General features: G+C 43.7%; 1 protein-coding gene across 1 annotated transcript in view; it reads right to left on the bottom strand.

Annotated features, from left to right (window-relative positions):
- Positions 1-24,771, bottom strand: part of SARM1 (sterile alpha and TIR motif containing 1) — a 154,807-nt gene that overhangs the window by 60,340 nt on the left and 69,696 nt on the right. The window contains exons 2-3 of the mRNA XM_069226164.1: positions 21,688-22,306; positions 11,409-11,621 (exon numbers count right to left, since the gene is read on the bottom strand). Of these exons, the coding sequence (XP_069082265.1) occupies positions 11,409-11,621; positions 21,688-22,306 (832 nt within the window). The remainder of the gene's footprint in view (positions 1-11,408; positions 11,622-21,687; positions 22,307-24,771) is intronic.

The following is a 24,771-nucleotide window of genomic DNA, read 5'->3' as shown; positions in this document are numbered from 1 at the left end:
TCCTCAGGGCATGGGTGGGCCAAGCAGGCCTGCCCACATACATAGTGGCAGTCCCGGGGCTTTGACAAGCCTTAGAAGGGGGCCCCTGCTATATTTTGGTAATGCCCACGGAACCTGGCCCACCCAGGTGCAAAATAAAAAGCGCTGGAGACCACACTTGCTTTTTTTTTTAAATCACAGTTGAATTTGTGGATTTGTTGTGATTTCTGCTGTGATTAAAAAATATACTTTTAAGCCTTGGGGAGAACCTAGGGGACCCCTGCACCAAGAGATAATGGGGGGTAGGATAACATTACCCTGCCCAATTTTTACAATTTTTTTTTTCATTTTGTTTTTAAACTTGGTTGAAGCCGAGTCTTAAAATGGCTTCCAACAGTTCCTTGTTGAAGTGTTGGCAGCCAATCAGATCTCTGCATGAGATCGGGAGTATTTATGAAGCCTTCATGCCTCCAGATATACAAGTTCAGTATTCTTTTAATATTTCAAAAGCTGCTAAATGAATTTATAACAAATAACAAAAAGGCTTCTTTCAGGACCAAAAGCTACATCTCTGCCAAATTTGGTGTAATTCTGTTCAGTAGTTCGGGCTGTAGTCATGTCCAAAATCCCTATGGAAATTAAAATGGGAAATGCATTTTTTTTTACCCGCCTTTTTCTTGGCCATCGCTTGACAGATCACACCGAATGGAAGCTAGGTCCTAACTGTAACTACCTACAGTGAAATTTAACAGTTATAGTTACCTCAGCTAACTATAACTTGTGCCCCCCGTAATGTGGTGCTTCTGACCTCCCATATTACATCACTCATGACATGGTCAGTGACATCACTGATGACTTCACTGATGGCCGTGTGTGACGGGAGTTTGACGTGGCCTGTGTCTCTGGATGTGAGAATATGTGTGAGAGGGTGTATCTGGGTGTAAGAGGGGTTGTGAGAGTGTCTGGGTGTGAGAATGGGAGCATTAGTGTCTGACTGGGTCTGTGAGTGGGTGCATCAGTGTCTGTGTGGGTCTATGAGTGGGTGTGTGAGGGTTTCAGTGGGTCTGTGAGTGGGTGTGTGAGAGTCTGAGTGGGTCTCTGAGTGGGTGCGTAAGGGCCTAAGAGGAGCTCTGAGTGAGTGCACGAGGGTCTGAGTGGGTCTGTGAGGGGGTGCATGAGTGTGTGAGTGGGTCTGTCAGTGGGTGCGTAAGGGTCTGAGTGGGTGTGTGAGTGGGAGAAAGATTGAAAGAGAGAAATTGAGAGAGAGAGAGAGAGAGAGAGAGAGAGAGAGAGAGAAAGTGAGAGGAAGAGAGATAGGAAGATTTTTAGGCTTTGATGAATGATATACTTTGAATGAGAAATTCCAGAAGAAACTGAAAAGAAATTAAAGAAGGAAAATGACCATGAACACACCTGGGGTAGAATACTCAACATTCAGTGCAAGGGTCTGGGACCTTAACCTTAGACCATAGGCAACTCCTTACTGTGATTCTTCCAGACATACCTATGACAGTTAACCCACACATGTGACTGGAAAGAAACATGAATGTTCCATCACTAGGAAGGTTTAACAGTAAAAACACTAGTAAATAAACAAACACACTGCCAAGCCATAATAGGATCTGAACTTTCAGCCAACTGAGTGACAGCACAAGACCTTGACCATTAGCCCAAAAGTGGATCTGTTCCACTCTGCATTTAAACGTAACTATAACATTCATACCAAACATGTTGCCAGTCTTACTCACTGAAATCACTGAATGGAGAGCCCATTTCAATGACAATCTCTCTGTGTGGGATGGAAGAGAAAGAGAGAGTGACAGGACCACGGGGGAAACCTGAAGACCCCTGTGGTGCTAGCCGGCTCCCTGTGCCCTGCAGGAGCTGGCATTGCTCTCACAAGCTTTAAATACCAGCTCCCTGTTTGCGGGAGAAATATGCGTGCAGGGAAACAGATGAAAACTCTGCTTTCTGCCAGCAGAGCTGTTTGACATCTCAAGCTGTCAGAAAGCAGACTTTGTTTGCCTTTGCTTGGTGGAAACTGGCACCCTCCACCAAGCAAAAGCAAACAGCTATGTCCCTGGGGTAGGCACACCAGGACACATCAGGAGCCGGCCCAAGGGTGTGGCGGTCACCAAGGCCAACACTGGTTCCTCGAGGGGGGTTGCGTGGCCCCCCTCCAAAGACTATTGCACCAGGGAGGTGGTGGTCCCCGGGTCTGTGTGTGTGGGGGGGCCTGCACACATTAGCATTTTTGACCTGGGGAGTTGTTAGTTCCTGGGGCTTTGAGGGGGCCTGCATACCATATTTAATTCGCCTCAGGGAGTTGGTGGTCCCCACGACTTTTGGAGGGGAGGGGGCTACATGCCCCCCAGTACATAACTAAATCTTTGCCCTAGGGAGGTGCTGGTCCCTGGGGCTGAGGGAGGGACACTCCCCCATATTCACAGCTATCTTTGCCCCGGGGAGGTGGAAGTCAATGGGGCTGCGAGAGGGGGGCACATGGCCCCCCCACATACCATATTATATTGGCTCCGGAGAGGTAATGGTTCCTAAAGCTGTAGGGGGGGAGTGCGGCCCCCACTTACAAAACTAAATCTTCACCCAAGGGAGGTGCCCCTCCCCGGGGTCGTGGGGGGCCACGCGCCCCTCTGCATAACTTATTACATTGGCCCCGGGAAGGTGGTGGTACCCAGAGATGTGGGGGAGGGCTGCGCGGCCCCCCACAAACTTATTACATTGGCCCTGGGAAGGTGGTGGTCCCTGGGGCTGCATGATGGATGCGCCCCCCCGTATTCACAGCTATCTTTGCCCGGGGAGGTGGCGGTCCCCGGGGCTGCAGGAGAGGCCTGCAGCCCCAACATTCTATATTACATTGGCCCCAGGGAGGTAGTGGTCCCCGGAGCTGGTGTGGGGCCGCACAGCCCCCACATAACTTATTACATTAGCCCCAGTGAGGTGGTGATCCCCGGGGCTGCAGAGGGGTTGCACGGCCCGTCCATAACTTATTACATTGGCCCCCGGGCGTGGTGGAGTCCAGGGCTGTTGGGGGCTGCATGGCCCCCCCGCCCACATCTAAATCTTCACAAGGGGAAGGTGGCGGTCCTCGAGGCTGCAGAGGGGCTGAGCAGCATCCCCACATACCTCAGCTAGTTTAGCTCAGGGAGGTGGCTGTCCCTGGGCCTTTGACAATACCAGGAGGGAGGCCCCATGCACCCCCTCCTTTTTTTTTGCATGCCCCCAGGACTTGGCCCGCCTGGGGGCTTTATGAAGAGGGTGGGAAACTGCCCGTTTTTTTTTTTAAGTAAAAAAAACAGTGAATCCCGATCCGGGAATTTTTGCAATGTTTAAAAAAAAAAAAAAATGCTTTAAGCCCTGGCGGGGTCACCAGAGATAAGGGGTCAGGGTGTCCCTACCCTGGCCCCTTTTCATTTTTTTAAACTTTTTTTTCTGGGACTTTGCTGAAGCGGAGTCCCAAGATGGCTGCCAAAACATCCTGCTTGGAGTGCTGGCAGCCAATCAGATGTCAGCACGGGTGCAGTTCGTTCCGCGTCCCTAATTATTTATATTTTTAAAATCTAATATCTCAAAAACTACTGAACGGATTTACCCCAAATCACAAAAAGCATGCTTTCTGCTGAATTTGGTGTAATTCCGTCCAGCGGTTCAGGCTGTAGTCAAGTTCAAAATTTTGAAAAATCCCATTGACTTAAAATAGGGAAAGTGTTTTGAGACCCCCAATTTTTCTCAGCCCCCGCTTGACAGATCAACCCGAAACTTTCAACACAGCAGCCAAACTGACCAAAGTATAAGTTTTTGAAATTTCGTGAAGGTTCATCAAACATTGATAAAAATCATTCCATCTATGGAAACAAGTCTTAATTATAACTACCTATTGGTGACCACCACTAGGTACTAAATATATATACATATACATTACATTCTATATATATATATATATATATATATATATATTTATTTATTTATTTTTCTGAAAAAAACAAGGTTCCAGGGACATTATAGTTAGGCTGACATTTTACTGATACAAAACCATAGAAATTCAGGAGTTATGGGGCAGATTTACAAAACTGTCACCCAGTGCAGCAATGAAAAGTGCTGTGCAGCCCTGCGTGACAGGGAGGGAGCAGGAGAGAGCTATATCTACATAGGTATGGCACTCTCCTCCCATCTCTCTACTGCCAGCGCTGATTTCAGTTGCCATGCACCACAGGCACACCTTTGTGCCATAGTACAAGGGTGTGAGTGTGAGTCTAGCTTAGGCTTTGACCTGGAATGGTACCATTCCAGCAGAAACTACTATACTTAGACACACCTTAAAACTTTTCCTACTTTGTATGCGTGCTGCACAGGGCAGCACACATGCAAAGTTGGAAAAAAAGGGAGAAATGAAAACATTTCTCCTTTTATTGCCTGCTTTCAAATTGAGGCTCCACCTGCAGTCCCCATAACTGTTTACTGGGTGCCCTAGGTTTGGGACAGGGCACCCATTAAAACATGGCTGAGGAATGGGGTCCCTGGGGCTGAAAACTGCCTGGGAGGGGGCATGTGCCCCCTTTCTTTAAAAAAAAAAAAGTATTGGGTCCCAGGGAGCTGGCAGTCCCTATGGTCCAGAGGGTCCATGACCACCCCCCTTTAAAAAATGTTAAAATACCCCAGGGAGTTGGTGGTCCCCAGAAGGTATGCACAAACCCCCCCTAATTGTTTTAAAATGTAGCCCTGGGGAGTTGGTGGTCCCTGAGCTCAGGATGTCCGTGTGCCCCCCCCATAAAGAATTTGCAAATAGCCCTGGGGAGATGGTGGTCTTTGGGGCTAGGGGGGTCCTTGCAAACCCCCTAAAAATAATTGAAAAATTGCCCCAGGAAGGTGGTGGACCCCGGGACCCAGGAGGGGTCCTTGCGCCCCACCCCTAAATAATTTAAAAAGAGCACCAGGGAGGTGATGGTCCCTGGGATCCGGGGTGCATAGGCCTCTTCTATAAAAAATGTTTAAAATAGTCCTGTGGAGGTGGTGGTGCCCGAGGCCCGGAAGGGTCTGCATGGCCCTCCATATATATGTATTTCATGTTGCCCCATGGAGGGGGTAGACCCTGGCGCAAGAGAGGGTTCATGTGGTCCCTCAACAACTTTTGTTAGGTAGCTCTGGGGAGGTGGTGGTCCCTATGGCCCGGGAGGGGGCCCATGCAGCTCCCCCAAATATATTTTTTAATGTTCCCCCATTTAAGCTCCAAACCCCTTCCGCCGTGCATGGGGTTTGGTGCTTAAAGGGGGTTGACTGCAGGGCTTGGCCACATGCCAGCCCCTGAATCAATCTCCACCGCACATGGCCATAGGCGCGCCTGGTATGGGGTTTTGGGTGGTTATAAGGGGTTTGGCAGCCAACCCCGGTTGGGCACAGCCAAAGGTCTGCATGGGATTGGGTAGTTTTATGCGGTTGACCGTAGACCCTGCATCCCATGGCCAAAGGGCGTGCATGGCATGAGATTGGGTGGTTATAGGGAGTTGGACACGGGGACGAAGGCCATTCATGGTGCGGGGTTGGGTGGTTATAGGAGGTTAACCACAGGTCCTGGTCACAGGCCAGGCCCTGCGGTCAACCACTGCTGCGCACTGACAACAGATGTGCATGGCGGTGGTTGGATTAACATATCGTAATTAAAAATTTAAATTACTTTTACAAAAACATAGAAATTCACTTAAAATCAAAGGTTACAGGGACATTACAGTTAGGCTCATATTTAACCTTACAAAACCATAGAAATTCAGCTGTTATAGTTAGAGTTATTTCAAGTAACTATAACTTGTGCCCTAAGGTAACTATAATTCTTCCCCTCGCAATGTACTGCTAATTATCCCAGATATTACAGCACTTATGACATCTTTAACATCATTGATAATATCACTGTAACATTTTTTGTAAAAGTGTTCATAAAAAACTGTGTATGGTGGTGGCTTAAGGTATGGTTACCTTAGGGCATGGTGAAAAAGACAGCAAAGTTGAAAGATGTCTGTGCAGTTGCATTTTCTAAATCTCAATAAAAAATTATTATGAAGTTCATGGAGTGCGGTGCCTTCCATGTTTGGGAAAAAATATATATATATATATAAAACTATGTGTGTGTGTGTGTGTGTGTGTGTGTATATATATATATATATATATACATATATATATATATATATATATTTGTATATATATATATATATGTATATGTGTAAGGGACTTTATAGTCAGAAACATACCGTGTAAACAAACCAATGAAATTCACCAGTTAAAGTTTTCTCTAGTAAATGTAACTTGTACCCTATAGTAACTATAACTTGCGCCCCCACCATGCAGTGTTATCAATGATGTAATTTCAGATGTTGCAGAGATGTTATCAATGATGTCATAGAATGTCATGAGTGATGTAACATGGGAGGTAATCAGTAGTGCATGGGGAAGGTGAGAATTATAGTTACTTCAGAGCACAAGTTATAGTTACTTGAGATAACTATAACGTTTGAATTTCAGTGGGTTTGGCCATTTAAAATATAATGGTTTAACTGACATTTTCACTTAAATATAATGTCCCTTTAACATTTGTTTTTTAGTGATTTTAAGATTTTTTTTTAATGTAAAGTAACATACTATTACAATTCCCAACTTTAATGGCACTTTAACCTTTGGTACTTTCAGTGAATTTTTTTAATGTAAAGTAAGATGTCCATTTTCATTTGCGGCATGGAGCATGAGCATGGCCTTTGGGCAAGCATGTCTTGCAGTCGTGAGGATGCAGCCAGGCCCTGCACCCAACACTATCTCCGCACGGGAGCACCACCCTCCACCATCTATGGTCGACACCCCACGGGTCATGAACAGTGTCAATTTAAGTGAGGGAGACCAAATGGCTTTGTCAAAGGGCCAAAACACTGAACTATACAAAGCGGGAGACCTATTGGCTTTTTCAGGAGGTCAACTGATCAACATATATAAAGCGGACTCATTGGCTTTGTCAAAATGTCACTACTAACTATAATCAAATGCATATTTATAAATTCACACATTGCAATGTTTAAGAATAGTGACAGCCACAAAGTGTTTTCAATAAAGCATTTTTAATTAAAAACATTAAACATGTCTTTGAGTCGTTTTTTCGGGCCGCAAAGTAGGCCATAGAACCAATCACAAGGATGCCCTGCAGTCCAGCGGAAGAGTCTACAGCTCCAGCTCAAAGTGATTTAAAAAAATATTGTAAGCTTTCCTGGGGTCATGATTCAACGACCCAGTAGAATAACTATTTTTAATGTTACTGAGAGGATATTGTGCTCCCTTCAGCACTCCAGAAAATTAAAAATAAATACTTAGTGGTGCCTCTGACCCTTCTAAGGGCAGCACAAGGATCATAAAAAATATGACTGAAAAGCCCTCACAGGCCATTATGGGGTGCTGCTTGCTTGAGTAGTGAATAATAAAAGAGCCAGGCACCTACAGTTTCTTTTCATATTTTTTTTATCAGTTGAGGGCTGTGGGGGTAGCCCCATGGCCCATGGGATCGATGTTGGCTCCCCAGCCAGCATTCATACTGGGTGCTGGCAGGAGTGGGCAATTTTATTTTTAAAGTGCCCCGATGCCCACCGGGGCAAGCACAATTGGCAGAATTGTTGGGGGCCTGTGGAGGAGCCAAAGGCCCCTGCAGCCCCTCCCTGCTCCTGAGCCTGCAATTTATTTTTTGAAGATGGTGCCCCCGTATCTACTCGGGTCATCCACAACTGGCAGAATTGTTTAAGGTGTGGGATGAGTTCCAAGTCCCCTGAGGCCCCTTTCAGCTCTGCAACCAGAACCCATTGTGGTGCTAGTAGGAGCAGGCTGTTACTTTGCTCCTGCCTGGGAGGGAGCAGCATCTTTCTATGCTCCCATACAGACGGGACCAAAGTTCTGCTCCCTGTCCTGGGGGAGTGCAGAAAGGGAATGCCCACCTTCTCATGGAAGGAAAAGGCAGTGTGCTGGGACGTGGGGTCCCCGGGACACTGCTCACATCAGGGCCCAGTGCTTGGCTTAGGGAGGGTGACCGCATGCTCTCTCCCCAATAAAAAATAAAATAGGCTATCCAAGAGGCCCTGGCCCACCTGGTGGGGGGGGGACTATAATTAAAAAAACATGGGAGGCCATGTTGTTTTGCTGGGTGCCATGGATACTCCAGGGATCCGTGGCACCAATAAAAAAAAGTACATTTTTGGCTCTGGGATCCCTCTGGGGGCCCCTCCACCAAGTATCTATACCCTGCCCCGTATATGTTTTTGAACATTTTTGCAGGACAGGGACTGAGTCCCTGAATCCTAAAATGGCTGCTGCCACATCTCTGTTGATGTGGTACCAGCCAGTAGAATCATATCTTTTGATCTGTTAGATTCGTGGACCCCCCCCCACTTGGCATGAAATATACATGAATTTCTAACCTCATTTTATCAAATGGACAGCTTTCCACCAATTCACAAACAGTACACTTTCTGGACCAAGATCTAGCTTTCTGCTAAATCTAGTTCAATTCGGTGTCTAATTTTCCTATGAAATTTGCATGGGAAAAATTTGTTTTGGGGCCAGCCCTTTTTTCTTGGCCCCTTCTTGACAGATTACCCCGAAACTTTCCAGGAAGGAGCTGATGTGGATGAACTTCATTTTTTGGAATCTTTCCTGGAGATTCGTCAAATAGTGCCATAGTTTTTAGTAAACCAAAAATGCTTTTCCTATGGGAACATGATGCTAACTATTACTACCCAGAGGCAACTGCCACTGGAATAATTGTAAATATCCCAGTGGCTGCAGATACTAGGTACCTAAATACAAGATAATACTAACAACATTCTTTGTGCCCGGGCAGGCCCTGCATATGTGTTCCTGTTCTAAAGTTGACTGCTTGTCTTTCCTTTGTCCTGGGTGCAGAATTAAAAATAATGAAAATACTCAGGATTTAAGCATGTGGTAAGTGTGATCACTTCCTTTCCGTAAGCTGCACTGCAGCAACTCCCTGAAGCAGAAAAGATGGTTACAGGATTCTGATGTGATTGACACAAGTGAACATTGTCAACCAGCTAGCAGTATTAAGATATCAGCAAAGGAACCATATATCACTGTTATAACCAACTCATTGAACTTTTGAGTTCTCAGGCAATGGCCCTCATTACAACATTGCCGCCCGCCAAGTTGTAACTGCTGTGCGGCCGCAAATGCAGCTGCACTCCCGTGGTGACCATTATAACATCCCTGCCGCCCAGCGGGGATGTGGGCCGCAACATGGGAGCCGGCTCCAAATGGAGCCGGCGGTGTTGCGGCCGTGCGACGGGTGCAGTTGCACCCGTTGCACTTTTCACTGTCTGCTGTGCCCCACGAATCCCCTTTCCGCCATCCTTTCCATGGCAGTTCCTACCGCCATGGAAAGGCTGGCGGGAAGGGGACTCGTAATCGCCTGGGCAGCACTGCAAGCAGCGCTGCCCTGGCGGATTACAACCGCCGGGACCAACGTGGCGGGAAACGCCAGTCCCGGTGGTACGACCGCGGCGCTTCCGCCGCGGTCGTAATCCGCAAGTTTGCACCGCCAGCCTGTTGCCGGTGCAACCTCCAAAACAGCCCTGGCAGTCTTTGACCGCCAGGGTTGTAATGAGGGCCTATATCACAATTTTGAAGGCCTGGAATGTTTCCTAAGAAGAATAGAGTCAGTCTACACATTGCACCCTGGTGGTATTTTAGCTGCATCGTAAAAGTATTCCACCAGAAAAAGTGATTTCCAGAGTATGGATTCATTATGCCTCCGTGGAGCTGTGTACACATTTGCACAGTTATGCTTGTGGCTCTGGTTTGGGGGCTCTGAGAGTAATCAAATATGGCTCTGGGTGCCTTAGGGTATACCCAGAGAGGGCACTTTGCCAGAAGGTCAGCTCCCACTAGTACCCGGAAATCTCTGCTCATCCACGTCCATTTTGTCCACACAATACAGTAAGGGCCTAATTACAACATTGGCGGTCTGAGAACCGCCAATCCTGCGGTGCCGGTCAGACCTCCACACTCAAAGCGGTCCGACTACCACATTACAACCCCAGCAGTTGGAATGCCAGGTGACCACCACCCCCACCAGGAACATGGTTCCCAATGGGCTGACGGCGGTCAGAGTCACGGTCAGCCACTGCGACGCTGAGTTCAACACCAACGTGTTGATGACGAGTCCAGTTTCCTCCAGCCTTTTCATGGCGGGGACTCCACCATGAAAAGGCTGGTAGGAAAACAGTGCAGGGGGCCGCAAGGGGGCTCCTGCACTGCCCAAACCATGTCGTGGGCAGTGCAGGGCCCCCCCTGCTCAGCACCCTCGGAACACGCACTGTCTGCTACATTTCGAGGGTGATGGGGGCATCCTCTGTGTGACATTGACCTTGGCTCCATGAGGAGCCAAGGCCAATGCAACCACATGGTTTCCACTTGCCTGACTAGCGGAGACCTCCGATTTCAGAGATTTCTGCTGGTCAACCCAGTGGAACCCTCGTAATGGACCCATGGGGAAACTGCCAGCTCCTTCAGCCTGCAAAGAGTGCCCAGTTTTCCCAGCTATGTCTGATTCTTTCCTACAAAGCTTTGGAGTACTGCCTGGGGTACCCTTCAGCCTCCCACACACTGTATAAATCATAATAATCAACACGATATAGACAACTCACAGTTAAAGAGATATATCTGGGGGTGCAGAACAAACCTGAACTGAGATTTCCCAATGCAGGACTGACACAACACAAACAAGCCATATAATTTGTAACTGGTGGGCCTGGAAACATGTATTAACTAAAGTCTGGGTGGTTGACTCTTCTTTCTTATTCAAAAGTAACAATCCATACTCAAAGATGTTGGAAACCTAAAAGGATGACAACCCTCAGTCTGGTGGTTGTTTTTTCTCAGCAGGAATCAGAGTTTAGGGCTAAACTGAGGTTTATCATAAGGAAAGTGAGATCTCGAGGTATCCACTTTTGTGGTGGTCCCAGACTATCACATGTAAGGCAAGATTATTTAGCAGTTGCTGTCTGCATAGTAGGAACACACAGAAGCTTACAATTAGCCCACAATCTGATGCAATATAGAACACCTGGTAAATGCCTTAAAGATCAACCAGGATATAAAATGGCAAAAGGCTACACAAGCACATTCAGTTAGTACAATCATTATTTCTCATTACTGCTTCCAGTCGGTGTGCCACTATTAAACAGGGCTCAGAAATGCATAGGTGCTCTTCCATGGGAGGATAGGGGTACGACTCACGATACACACAAGTACATCTGTGAAGTGAACGGGTAATGGATATATTACATGTACTAGATAGATGGCATGTTGTGACCAGATGTCTAAATAAATGCACATTTATTTGTGTTTCGGGCTCGTGATTTCACCCAGATACGTACAAGGAATGATTCGCAGTATTGGCTGAACCCAATCTGCTGGAGCCAGATCTGCACTTCCAGTGGCTTCCAGTTGGGAACTGTTCGCACAATCTGGCGGGGGACCTCCTCGCCCATCAGCTGCAGCGCTTTCTTTGCCAGGGCAGAGACTGTGCCATCGGTGGAGTAACATACTATCCTCTTCAGGCTTTGAGTGGCACCAATATCATTAAACATCTGAAAAACACAAAAGAAGATATTAGGCCAGTGGCCATCTCTCATGAGAAGCAGATCTAAGCAGGTGAGATCCTTTATTGAAGGGCATGAGGCTGCATGATGCATATTGAAATTAAGCAGGTGCGATCCTCTACTGAAGGCACAAGGCTTCGTGATGCAGAATGAAACAGTCATGGAGATGGAAAGAGAAGCTGCTGCTGTGTTTGAACAAAATATGGAGTTAAAAATATCAGGAGACAGAAATATTGGAAATTAAATATCGGAGCACACAAATATCATGATGCACTGATATCGCTGACAACAACATAAATTTTTGAGGTAATATCGTTTTAAATGCTATTAACTTTTTAATATAGTTTTCCCTAATACAGTGGTTAAAAATATTGTTTGTTAATCGTTTTATTGTGTTTCACTTAGTATATTAATGTTATGTGTTGCTATTGTTTATTTAAATGTTAATAATTGTTTTTAAAACATAGCTTACAATTTTGAGCAGTTTAGAATTTTTCATTAAATTTTTTAATAGTAATTGATAGTGTTGTAGCGGGTTGTTCGTTTGTAGGGGGCATGGTGGGAAGTTAACTGAATAATAATTAATTAAGAATCAGTTAATAAATTGTATTTAATTTTATGATTGATATTTATTATGAAAACTATGTAATATTTATTGTTGTTATATGTTATTAACTGGCTGTTAGGTTTGTAGGTGTATGGAGGAAGGTAATTAAGTAATAATTAATTAACAATCAATTTTTAGGCTGCTAGGTTTGTAGGGTGTAGGGTAGGAAGTTAAATAAATTAATAATTAATTATTTATTGGTAGTTAATTATTTGATTGATTGTTAATTATGTAAAATATGAACTACTATTTTACGTATATTTTAATTGTGGGATGCTAGTTTTACAGGGGAATAGGGTGGCAAGTTAATTAAGTAATAATTAGCTATTATTCATTATTTGTAAAATCATTATTTAATTGAACTTTAAATATGTAAATTGTGCAATATTTATTTTAATTTTATTTTAGTTGCAGAGTACTAGGCTTGTAGGGGTCTAGGGTAGGAAGTTAATTAATTAATAATTAACAATTAAATATTTATTTTGAAAATGTAAGTTATGCAATAGTTTATTTTTAGTTATCTTTAGGTGCAGGCAGCTATGTTTGCAGGGATACAGTTAATTCATTAACAACTGAATAACAATTATTTATTAATTGATCATTTTCTATTGAATAATAATTAAGTACATTGATTGTTTTCAGTTTTTTAAATACATAAATATATATTTTATATATATATATATACAGTATATGTGAATATTTTATTTTAATTTAAGTGTTTATATTTAGATTTTGATATTTGTTTTTACATTCACGGGGTACTCAGTGATGTACATTCCCTACTCTTGTTTAGACTGCAATCAGGATATGAAAATTAACCTCTTCACAGTTCAACACCCCCTACTGTTGCCTTGTTTGGGGAGAGAATAGTAAGGTTTACTACTCAGAAGTACAATGCTTTCCCGACTGTTGCACAGACTGGAGTGGGACTAGTATATTGGGCTTCTCCAAAGTCCAACACTTTCCCTACTGTTGCACTGTTTGGAGTTGGAATAATAAATTTGGTCGACTCCGTGGGTGTCTGTCAACTCCGCGGGCGTCAGTGGCATTGTGTTCGACATGATGATGTTGTATATAGGTGCCGCCATGGTGGGCTGACGTCAGTTCTTTTCTTTCCGTGCCAGCCTATGCGCAGATCCGGAGAGGGGCTACCTCAGTCACTTTTTGACTACAACAAAGTTTTTGTTGAATGATTTTGACGACGTCGTGGATGTGTCGAGGGATGTTCTGCAAGACCGGTTTTAAGCTCTGCGACTCCAGTCACAGAATGATGTTGGTGATCCGCACCTCGTGTGTCTTTGGTGCCTGGAGAGCGATCACGACCTGAAGTCGTGCTCCGAGTGTCAGGCCATGAACCTGAAAGCTTTGAGGGAGCGGTCCCTACAGCTAATGGCGGCCCGACACTTGACTCCACTGCGCCCATGGTCTCGTTCGAGAGAAAGGTCTCGAGACCGGCTGTGGAGTCACAACCACTCTTCGTCCTCGAAGTCATCAGTACATTGGGGTCATAACAAAAAGATATCAAAGAAGGACAAACGTTCTTTGACTTCACCCCGTCGCTTGGAAGATGCGGCGAGGGAAGAGCATTGACGCTCTAGGCCTCCGTCCACAGAGCCTCCATCTGGGTCCACCCTGAGTTTCCCTGACTTCCCGTGAGCCGAAGCCACCCCTGCCCAGCTAAAAGAGTTTTATGAGGCAATGGCCTCATTTTTGGGCACACCAACCCACCTTTGGTGAAGATCCACTCGGGTTCAAAGTTGTTGGCTTCAGCCACGGCTCCGGAGGGCTCCTCCAGATCCAATCTCGGATCCGCCTCAATGCCGGTCGTGCCCACAATCAACGTCGGGTCAGACGTCAATGCTCCTGACGTCGGATGGGCCCACAATCGACGTCGATCCTATCCTCGTACCTGATGACCAAGAGCTGGAAGGACGTCACTCGGCGCCGATTCCATTCTCTATGGGCTCTCCTGGGCCCATGGTTGATCCAGACCCTTATACTTATGGGCATGGATACGGGGAGAGTTTAGAGGGACCGCTGGACCTTTTAGAATACCAGCTTGGCACCCAAATGGACTTGGTGCAGGATTTGGGTGATGCCAGTGGTCTAGACACCTCCCCTGATACTGGTATGCTCTCTCCCCCCACCGTGGCTATGGAGGAGGGCACCACATGGTGGTGAGAAGGGCAGCTGAGATGTTGAACCTTGAGCCAACTTCTGGGGAGGGTAGGCCTAATATCCTAACCGACGTGCTTCAGCCGGGGTCTTCCACATCAGAACCCTTTCTACCCTTTAATGATGCACTGACGGACGTCCTTTTGGGTACTTGGTCCAGACCCAGCACAGGGGCTCCTTTGAATAGGACGATTGCCCGCCGCCATCGGCCTTCACCGACAGACCCGAAGTTCCTCAACCAACACCCCATCAATCACCTTGCCTACTTTTTACCCACCCTTACATCCCTCACATGAGGAGGAAAGACTCCACCGCCTGGTCCCAAAAAGAGCGTTGGCGTTCTACCTTGATCGTACTAAAGACTTCCAGGAGGACGATCAATTCTTTGTGGGATATGTGGGGGTGAAGAAAGGGAAGGCAGTGCAAAAGAAAATTATTTCACAATGGGTCCTTCTATGCATCAAAATGTGCTACGCTATGGCGAAGAAGCAACCCCCTGAGGGTTTGCGAGCTCCCTCAACTAGAGCGACTGCAGCTACCACAGTGTTAGCACAATGCATTCCAGTCCTGGATATCTGTGAGGCAGCCACGTGGGCATCTCTGCACACGTTCACCAAGCACCACTGCCTGGACAGTTTGGTTTGTAGGGACGGCTACTTTGGTCATTCGGTCCTACAGGACTTCCTGGTGTTATCTTGGTTTGCAGCCCACCTCCGGGGATGGTTTTGCTGGGGTATCTATTCAAAAGATAAGGAATCTGCAACTAGAAGCCTGTATCAAATGTACAAGTTGCTTATCTTCGGTAACAATATAGCTGGTAGAAACATATTCTAGTTGCAGATTCTTTACAGACCCAACCATCCTTCCCGCTCTGCAAACTGATTTCTAGGGGCAGGAACTTTCCTTAAAGGGCCCTACCTTTGGTGCACCACTATCAGTGTTCTTCATTGCTCCACGCTTCTGGCGTGGAAAGTCGTGAAAAGAAACTGACATCAGCGCGCCGGGGTGGCGTCTATATATGACCGCGACGTCATCACGGCAAACATGACGCCACTGATACCCACGGAGTCGACCGATGCCACCTGACGGCGTGCAGCGGTACTGCTTGAAGAAAAAGTCTCCAGATCCAGTCTGACGCCTGTGGGAATTCAAAAGGTAAGGAATCTGCAACTAGATATGTCTCTACCAGATATATCGTTACCAAACGTAAGTAAATTGTACTTTAACCCTTCTGAAGTCCAACATTTTCCATGCTGTTGTTTACACTGGAGTGAGAATGGTAAATCTAACTCTGATGAAGTCCAGCACTTTCCCTAATGTAGCAGTGATGGAGTAGAAATAGTACATCTAACACCTCCTAAACTCAACATAATCCCTACTATTGTATAAACGAGAGTGGGAATAGTATATTTAATATTTTTAGGCTCTAATAGTTTTGATACTGTTGTTTAAATAGATATTATATTATTAATTGCTTTATTTTTATAATGTATAATATTTGTTTTTATTTTTACATTTATTTTAATATTTATCCTATTTCTAGTGAATGTGTTTTGGGGATTTTTCAATTTTTAATACTTTCTCTCTTGTTTACATTAATTAATATATTGTTCTTAGTAAATATCTTAGTTTTAATGGTTTTATTGTGTATGTATTATATATGTGTGTATATATATATATATATATATATATACAAATATATATATATATATATATAGTGTAAAATAATTAATTTAAAAATCATTTTACATTAGAATATATTTATTATATGAATATATATCGTTTTTCATATTAGTTAAAAAAATATGTTACACTATATATATATTTATATAAATACAAACACATTCTTATGGATTTGTTAGTTTAAAGAAGTCGATATTTATATGTAGTATTAAATGCTAGTGGAATATATTTGATTTACATTAGATTAAATGTGTATAGTAAAATATTTAACATTTACTATTTGTAACTTTATTTATATTTTTTCAAAAGATCGATTTTATTGTATTTATTTTTACGATATTAGTGTCAGCATTTTTTTTCCTGACATTTTTTTCCTGAGTACAGGAGCGCGATATTGGGGTACGCAATATTTTTGACACAATATTTGTATCAACCATATTTTGTACAAACAATATTGTGACAGTAGTCGCTGCAGTAGCTTCAAGTACGTCTGGCAGGGCAGGAACCAACTAAATGCTAAAGTGCAAAGATCGAGAACCAATAACAATGCTTGATCAAGCATTCAAACGGAAAAGTGGCAGCAAATAACAAAATTATGCAATACTAAACACGTTTATAAATAAATAAATACACCAATACAATGTTGTGCACAGAAAAACTATGAGCTATACGTGAGTGGCAGCTCTACCCCTATATATAGTGTCAGAAGTGAAACTAACAGACACACTGGAGAAAAAGGGTCAGTGCTGATACATGGGAAATGAACTGGCAACTGGTGAGACGAAGAAATAGTAACAATGCCATAGTCAATGGCTGCACTAGGAGCAGAGGCAGAGATCCCAGTGGATAGAAATGTACGTGATTAATGACAGCACCTGAGAGCTTGGGTCATAGGCTGCACCAGGGGCATAAGCTTGTGTGGCGTGCAACAGACATATTTTAGTGCCAGCATGTGTCATGTTGACATGTGATATGAATGCACTTGTGATATGCAAAGGGAGGAGTCCTCGCAAAGTTGATTGTTAGAGGTGGAAGTAGCAGGAGTATGTAAGTAGATGACTTAAATAGTAAACTTTAGCTGCAAAGCGGTGGAACAATATAGGAAGGTAGGTGTTCACAACAGAGGATTAGGGCACAAAAGCGGGGGTCCAGAAGACAACAGGTTAAAGGGTATTCAAAGTAGAAGTTGGAGGAGTTTACAAAGAGGAACCTCTTCAGGAGATGTCCAGTAATCAGACTTAATGCAATGAACATTGTTCGAAGAGATAGGTCTTCTGCTGCTTTTAAAGAGAAGGGATGGGGGCCTGACGGATCTGAACTGGACTAGAACACCAGACCACTGGCACATAGCAGGAGAAAGCCTGAGATTTCCTCTTCCCTGACTTGCACTTTCCCAGCACCTTGTCAGCCTACAGAATCTGGAACTCATTTCCACCCTATATTCGCACTAACAAATCTGCTGTTGCAATCAAAAGGAAGGATAAAGCAGTTGTGATGCACAGGTTCTTCCCACAATGACCCTCTGTTAGCTACGAGGTCATCCTTAGCTGCCGGTGGCCCTGGTATCTCTGTACTCCTTAGGAAACTACAGTGAGTTACTATTCATTCTTATACATACTTCCGTCTGGTAGTCAGTACGACAGGAGTATGCTTGGCGAGCTACTTGAGTCTACTATTGATGGTCAGTTTGTCAATTTCTTGATGGTCTGCCTTTGCTCCTGCACCGACTTTTCCTGTGTTAAACTCACCGTTCTATCAGTAGCTACAGTTTCTGCCACATTTTATGTTGTTATTAGCTTTAATTTATCTTACAATTGCATTGTTCTTATTATTTTTATACTGTCTAATGTGTTGCCTTGTACAGCGCTGTGATAGCCTTGTGCCATGTTAGTGCTTTACAAAACTCTTTAAATAAAAAAATAAAAAATAAAAAATGTCAAGCCTGGTGATGGTGCGGCTTTGTGTTGCCAGAACCTCCAAAGATCTTATACATAGCTGCCAGGTACAGTGGGGTGCTGGAATAGGTCACACTGCAGACAATGAAGCTGGTCTTCAGTGTGATGCAGCTGGGCACAGGGAGCCAGTGGAGTTCTCTGTACATTAGGTGTGGCTCTGTCATATTTCTGAAGCACTTTGTTAAAATAAGCGGCAGCATGATAGTCCTTCACCAAAGGAGTCAAGTGTGTTTCAGGATCATTGAAATTGACATGCTTTCTACATCAAGATGGACAGAACCTTGCTTGGACAGCAGTTTGAAGTCTGATGCCACTAGAAAGGTCTTCCCTGTATGGAGATAAGATGGTTGGTTCAAGGTGTTTTTCTTCTTTTGAAACCTGAATCTGAGGTTGGTGCCTATGTATGAACCCAAGGATGTAACACCACTGGCAAGTTGTGGAGTGAAACTGTATTCGGTGCTGAGAGCCAATATCAGCTTGCTGTTGCTTGATGGTACTGGTATTAACCACAAATGCCAATAAGTGGAGTTAGTGTCTTATACACTCTAACATCCATGCTTGAGTTGAAGTAAGGCAGTTTGTTCGGTAGGAGACCTGTGTGTCACCTGCATACTGAAGGAATATTAATTTCACTCGTCGGCCAGAAGATTCCAAGAGGCCCCGAAATATAGGTTGAAGATCACCAAATAGAGGATGGAGTCTCAGGGAATATAACAGCATGTGGAGGGGGTTTGATCTGTAGGAATTAATCTAAACAAGCTTGCGTCTCTGCTTCAGGGAGGACACAAGCCACTGCAGGTAAGTGACGCCAGGGCCCACTGTTAGAGTTCTGTTCAAGGCATTGTGAACAACTGACACAAGGATTCAGACCATGCCAGTCCCATGGTGATGGCATTGCAGATAAGCACCAAGTAGAAGACAGCTGTAGAAAACAAAGAAACTGCTGCCAGCATTGTCGTTCTATGCAGGATCCCTGTTAAAGCATTTGTCTGTTTACATTTTTTGTAAATTCAAACTGCTGTAATGAATGCAAGCAACTTCACAAATAGGAAAAACATGTGTAGGTGCAACACCAAACGAGACTGACAAGTTCAAAGCTTGAGGAGAGGATGTTATAGCTCAATAAAGAGGGTATGGTGCAAAGCTGAAGTAAGTGTAACAATGAGCACTGGCTGATTGTGATTTAACAATCAAAACAGTCAAGTGGCAGCACATTTAGAAATTGGTTCAAACAAGCTGTGAGTTCTCCTTGAACCTACATTTATGATCCAGTTTCAGCTCTTTCATTTTTTTTTTTACGTTTGTTTATTAATTTTTCACAAATTTTGATTTAGAGTAATACAGTACAACATATTTTTCCGTTGTTCCAACTAACATTGCTGCGGGTGATGATAAATTACAAATTTTCCGGAAAATATTATAGTGGAGTTTTCCTTATTTGTTTAAAGAGCATATCAATGTACAAATGTATAGTTTATATAACATTAAGGTTGTCAACCACGAGAAAAAGCAAAAACAACAAAAGCAACAAAAGCCATGCGTACGCATAATTGTATACAATACTATGGGATAAAATGGTTGCAGTAGGTTTCGGACTATGGAGTATCGAAGGGGTGAGGGGATTGGCAGCGTAAGCGGTCACCTTTAGCTTCTGACCAGTTTCAGCTCTTTCATGCCCTCTTTGGCCACCCCACTGACAGTACACAGGCACACTCTCCAAGTTCTACATGCGTTTCCACTTCATATTCAGGGATACTGACGTGTTTTCAATATTGTAACACAGCAGCATCTCACTAATATTACTTCAAATATTCTCTGTGACACCCTCCCTTTTCTCACTTGTGAGGTCCTAGTTTGATCTAAAAGAAAAGTTTTATGGAAGTTGCATGAAACATAAACACAACATTTCTCTGCAAAATGTCTACACTACACTCACACATAACCCACATTAAGAACAACTTAAAAGAAACGGTATTTAAAACAATCCGTTTAAGAATTAATCAGGGTCATTTGGGCAAGACTCTCTGCAGAACAAAGCTGGCTCAATCATAGGGCCCCCTGAAAGGCTGGGGCCCTGGGCCATAGCCCACTTTGTCTACGCCTTAAAAAGTATCTGATTGCAGCAGCAAGGTTAAACTAAGAATGTAAACACAAATGTGTCTAAATAAGTGCAACAGGGCTGTGAACAAACTGTATGTCAATAATTGGTGACAAAGCATGTGAAACTGTAGGTCTACCTTTCCTACGTTGTGTTTGCAGGTGTGACTACAGAGTGCTGAGTGATTGCATGAGGTGGAGGGGACCCATAGTTTGGGAAGACCAGAAGGAAGCAGAACAATATATCTGCTTCAAAAAACAAGCCAGAGACAAACTCCAAGATGATTGACAGGGACAGATGTGATCTGACTGGTGAGTTCCGAAGACTTGTTCCTGTATGTTAGGTGTGGTGTTTTCCAGAAAGTTCATTGCACATCCAAATATTGAGTAAAAAACAAGATGCTCCCAGGAAGCTGTTTGCGGGTCACCAATGTAAAACCTTCACCCTGCCCAGACCAGCATGTTAGGTGAGGGGGAGAGACCACCCCCATCGATAGGCCTCTAAATGGAGTAGCCACCCTCCAAGAGGATGAACCAAACTCTGGTGGACCTAAGGGTTGAAGGGGCTGACACCAGGCCTGGTCAAGACACTATGCAACACATGCCCATTGGCTCAGTGTATCAGCACCGGGTTCTTTAGAGGCACAGGGAGGATGAAAGCGAGGAGTGGCCAGACCTTGCACACTGATTCCTCAACAGTCAGTAAGCAGGTGGCATGCAAGTCACATTTGTAAGGGTACTAATCCAGGTTCAGGGCACTGCATGGAATTTTATTTTCCTGTTTATGGGGAGTCACGTACTAATACATTTTGGCTCTTAGTCACTGACGCGTCTTATGCTTTCCAGCAAGGGATTTAAGGCACTGACTGTTATTAGGTGGACGCTAAGGGCCTTAGGTAAGACTGGTATCACATCTGCGTGTATGTTTACTTATTGAAGCTCACCATTTACTGTGTTACAGCACCAGGGTTGATGTAGGACATTTTTGAGTAATCCGCACTATGAACAGAGAAGGTGCCCTTGCATGTGAAGGAGGAGAGATGGAAAATTGTTGTATGTGTATGTTTGAAAGTGAGGGGCATCACTTGTCATTGCTTATCCGAATGACAGAGCAATGTGGCATTCCGGAGAGCTGAGGTCCATGCATACTCTTGTTTGCCTTGCTGCAACAGGTGCACCTATAAAGTATGGCAGCCAGTCATATGTATCCTTGTGATATTACCACCACTGTGAGACTCACAGGAACAGTTTCCTGTACGCCACTGATTAGAGGGAGACATCATGAATATTCTTAAGTAAAAGTGATTTATTTCCCTTAAGTACATATTACATACCCAATAAGGAAATGAGACCACTGCTATGAAGGTTATCGCCACATACCCAGATATGTCAATTGAGATGTTAATTATCACAAATATAGGGAAAGTAGGACTACAAAAACAACATTACCATATTTTAAACGCTTTACACTTTCAATATCTACATCGATGGAATCCAGGGATGCCAAGTTCACCGAGATGCTGTTGCATGGTCTTACCTTGGTTTTCTTTTGCATGGATTTAATGGTGGCTTCTACACACAGATAGAAAACAGCGATGCACTGGGCTTCCAGGCGTGAACTGTCCAGAAGGGGCACAAGGCGCTGTAGATCACCAGCCGCCCGGCCCTGCATATTATCACTGCTGTCTAACAACTTATGGGCAAACTCCTGAGGGTCCAGTGAAGCAATGAAAGGTTCCACTAACTCCAGGGTGCCTGCCCGCTCCACCTCTTTCTCGATCTCCTTATTAGTGGACAACACAGTTATGGCCAGGCAAGCGTGGAAGCGGATCTGCTCATCCTCTTTGGAGAACACTAGGGGAAAGAGCCACTCAGCTGTCTTTTTCTCAATCATAAGCCGTTGGTTGGCAGGTCCACTATACATGGCACAGTTTGCCAGGGCCATGGCACAATGTCGCAACACCACAGCATCAGTTAAGCGACACCAATAAAGGATAGCGTCTAGACCTCCATCGGAGATGAGCTGGTGGCAGGTTTCCTCAGTGTGTTTGAACATGTGTTCCAGGATACCGGATACACTACGTGCCAGCTTCAAGTCCTCCCGTTCTTTGGAGATATTCAGGATCACTCCCAGGCCAATGCGAGCGATTCGATCTCTGGAGGATTGAATGATGATAGCGGATAGCATATGGAATAGAGAAAAAAACAAAAAAAATAGTTTTACTTTGTGCAATAAGATGAGGTGCATCAAGTATGACTCAACTCTACTGAGCAGAATGACTGCTAAAAAGAGATCTCATGAAAGAGCCTGCTTCAACCAGATGTGGTCTATGTATGTATATATATATATATATATATATATATATATATATATATATATATATATATATATATAATTCACATAAAACACTCGGACTGCAGGAACACCACACAGCGGTCCTGGGTGGGCTCCGAGAGGCCCTAATAAATCCTCCAACACTCCTCCAAATCACAGGAGACCCAGGACACCTCCAAGGTGCAAATCAATTTATTTCAGCACACAAATCCAACGCGTTTCGGCAACAGCCTTACTCATGGATCATGAGTAAGGCTGTTGCCGAAACGCGTTGGATTTGTGTGCTGAAATAAATTGATTTGCACCTTGGAGGTGTCCTGGGTCTCCTGTGATTTGGAGGAGTGTTGGAGGATATATATATATATATATATATATATATATATATATATTATAATATTAACATTTGCTGGTATTTCCCGGCTGCTTCCACACTATCGGGTCGGTGCATGGAGCGGAAGCTGGCCACTGCTCTATAAATAAATAAGAGAAATCCAGGTACCACCATCTCCGGTACCTGGAAAAAACGCACTCCATATAGGCTTGCAGTTTGTGAGAAGAAAGTTTAATAGCTATCAAACTTTCTTATCACGAACTGCAAGCCTATGGCTTGCGTTTTTCCAGGTACCAGAGACGGTGGTACCTGGATTTCTCATATATATATATATATATATATATATATATATATATATATATATATATATATATATATATATATACACACATACATGTGTATATATGTATATATATATATATATATACACACACACACACACACACACACTGGTTTATCTGAGAAAAACTGATAACAGTCCTTATGCTTTAGTCCATATGTCAATGCCAGTTTTCTTTATTGTTGTATATTCCTTGAAGTTTGGTTGAACATCCAATCCCGCATATATGCAGCAAAGAACATCTGAAAATTGTATACCATCAGAGCTCACATATATATGTAGAAAACCAACATCCAACAAGTGTTTTGAAACACAGTCTCTTCTTCAGGGCTGCACAACACATATAGAAACTGAATAAGATATTGAAAATAAACATGTATTTCTCCTAAATATATACATACATTTCTTGTTACCTATCCATCTCTATTCAGTCACACTTAAACATATTCTACCTATTGTAAGGGGTAGTATCTTACGACCTAAAACAACATCAGAAGATGCATGAACAAATAATCTTAAATGTATACGCACACATTATATCATTGTCAATGATTGCAGAAATCCTCACGCCCGCTCTCATACAAATATTGCCCCATGGTTACCATTTGAACATAGGATACCCGAGCTGATTGTGCCACCTCAGAATACCCTGATTTGGGAACTGGATATTTCTAAAAAATATCTACACATTATGACAAAAGAGAAGCTCTGGGCAGTAAACTATTTTCAGATGGAACAACAAGTGGTCAGAGCTCAACAAATAAACCCAAAAGTTTAAGAGGTCTGTTTATTAGATTGGAACGTGTTTCTAAAAAGGAACTTGCTAAATGGTGGTACTCCATGGCAATAAGGAAATAATTAGAGGTGGATAAGAAACCAAGGGGGCTCAGGTTAAATATTTTCCAGTGGAGCAGTTGAAGATCTTGACAAGGTAAAGGCTGAGAGGTGGGAGAATAAGCTTAATCAGACTTCCCAGGAGCTAATGAATATGGTCATAGAATTTTCAGATGACGAAAGAAGTGTTTTGCTAAAGGAAATTGAGGAGATTAAGAAGGACATTGAGGGGATGAATTGTGTCTAGAACACAATAAAAAACTATGAGATTCTAGACAAAGTTATGGACAAATTTTAAGAAGAGCAACAGGATAAGAGTGTATATGTATGCGAAGACGTTTGGTGATACTACACGTGGATATTTCCCAAGAAGTAAGGACATTAGAGAAGAAGGCTCCAGTATCAGTGGCGTTTCAAGCACCAATATAAGTGATAGTGCTTCAGACTTGGACAAACCTTGAGTTTGAATTTATAAAGCACGTGAATGCCCTAGGGTGTCTGAGCGTTACCAGCTTACTACATTTACCACAGCCCGAAAATTATTACAGAGCACGTATATTATAAAGATTCTGCGAATAGCTAAGTTTTCAACTGCTTATGAAGAGACTAGGATGGTCATTACAACATTGGTGGTAAAAGCCGCTTACCGCCGTGCAGAAGACCGCTAATACACCGCGGCGGCGGCGGGAGACCGCCACAGCTATTATGACCCACAGCACGGAATCCGCTGAAATTCAGACTCCCACATAATACCGCCACACCAAAGGTCAGCGAGAAACTG

This window comes from Pleurodeles waltl, chromosome 3_1 (genome assembly GCF_031143425.1).
Source record: "Pleurodeles waltl isolate 20211129_DDA chromosome 3_1, aPleWal1.hap1.20221129, whole genome shotgun sequence".
Lineage (NCBI taxonomy): Eukaryota > Metazoa > Chordata > Amphibia > Caudata > Salamandridae > Pleurodeles > Pleurodeles waltl.
The sequence above is the reverse complement of the archived record's forward strand: the minus strand, read 5'-3'. Positions and strand labels throughout refer to the sequence as shown.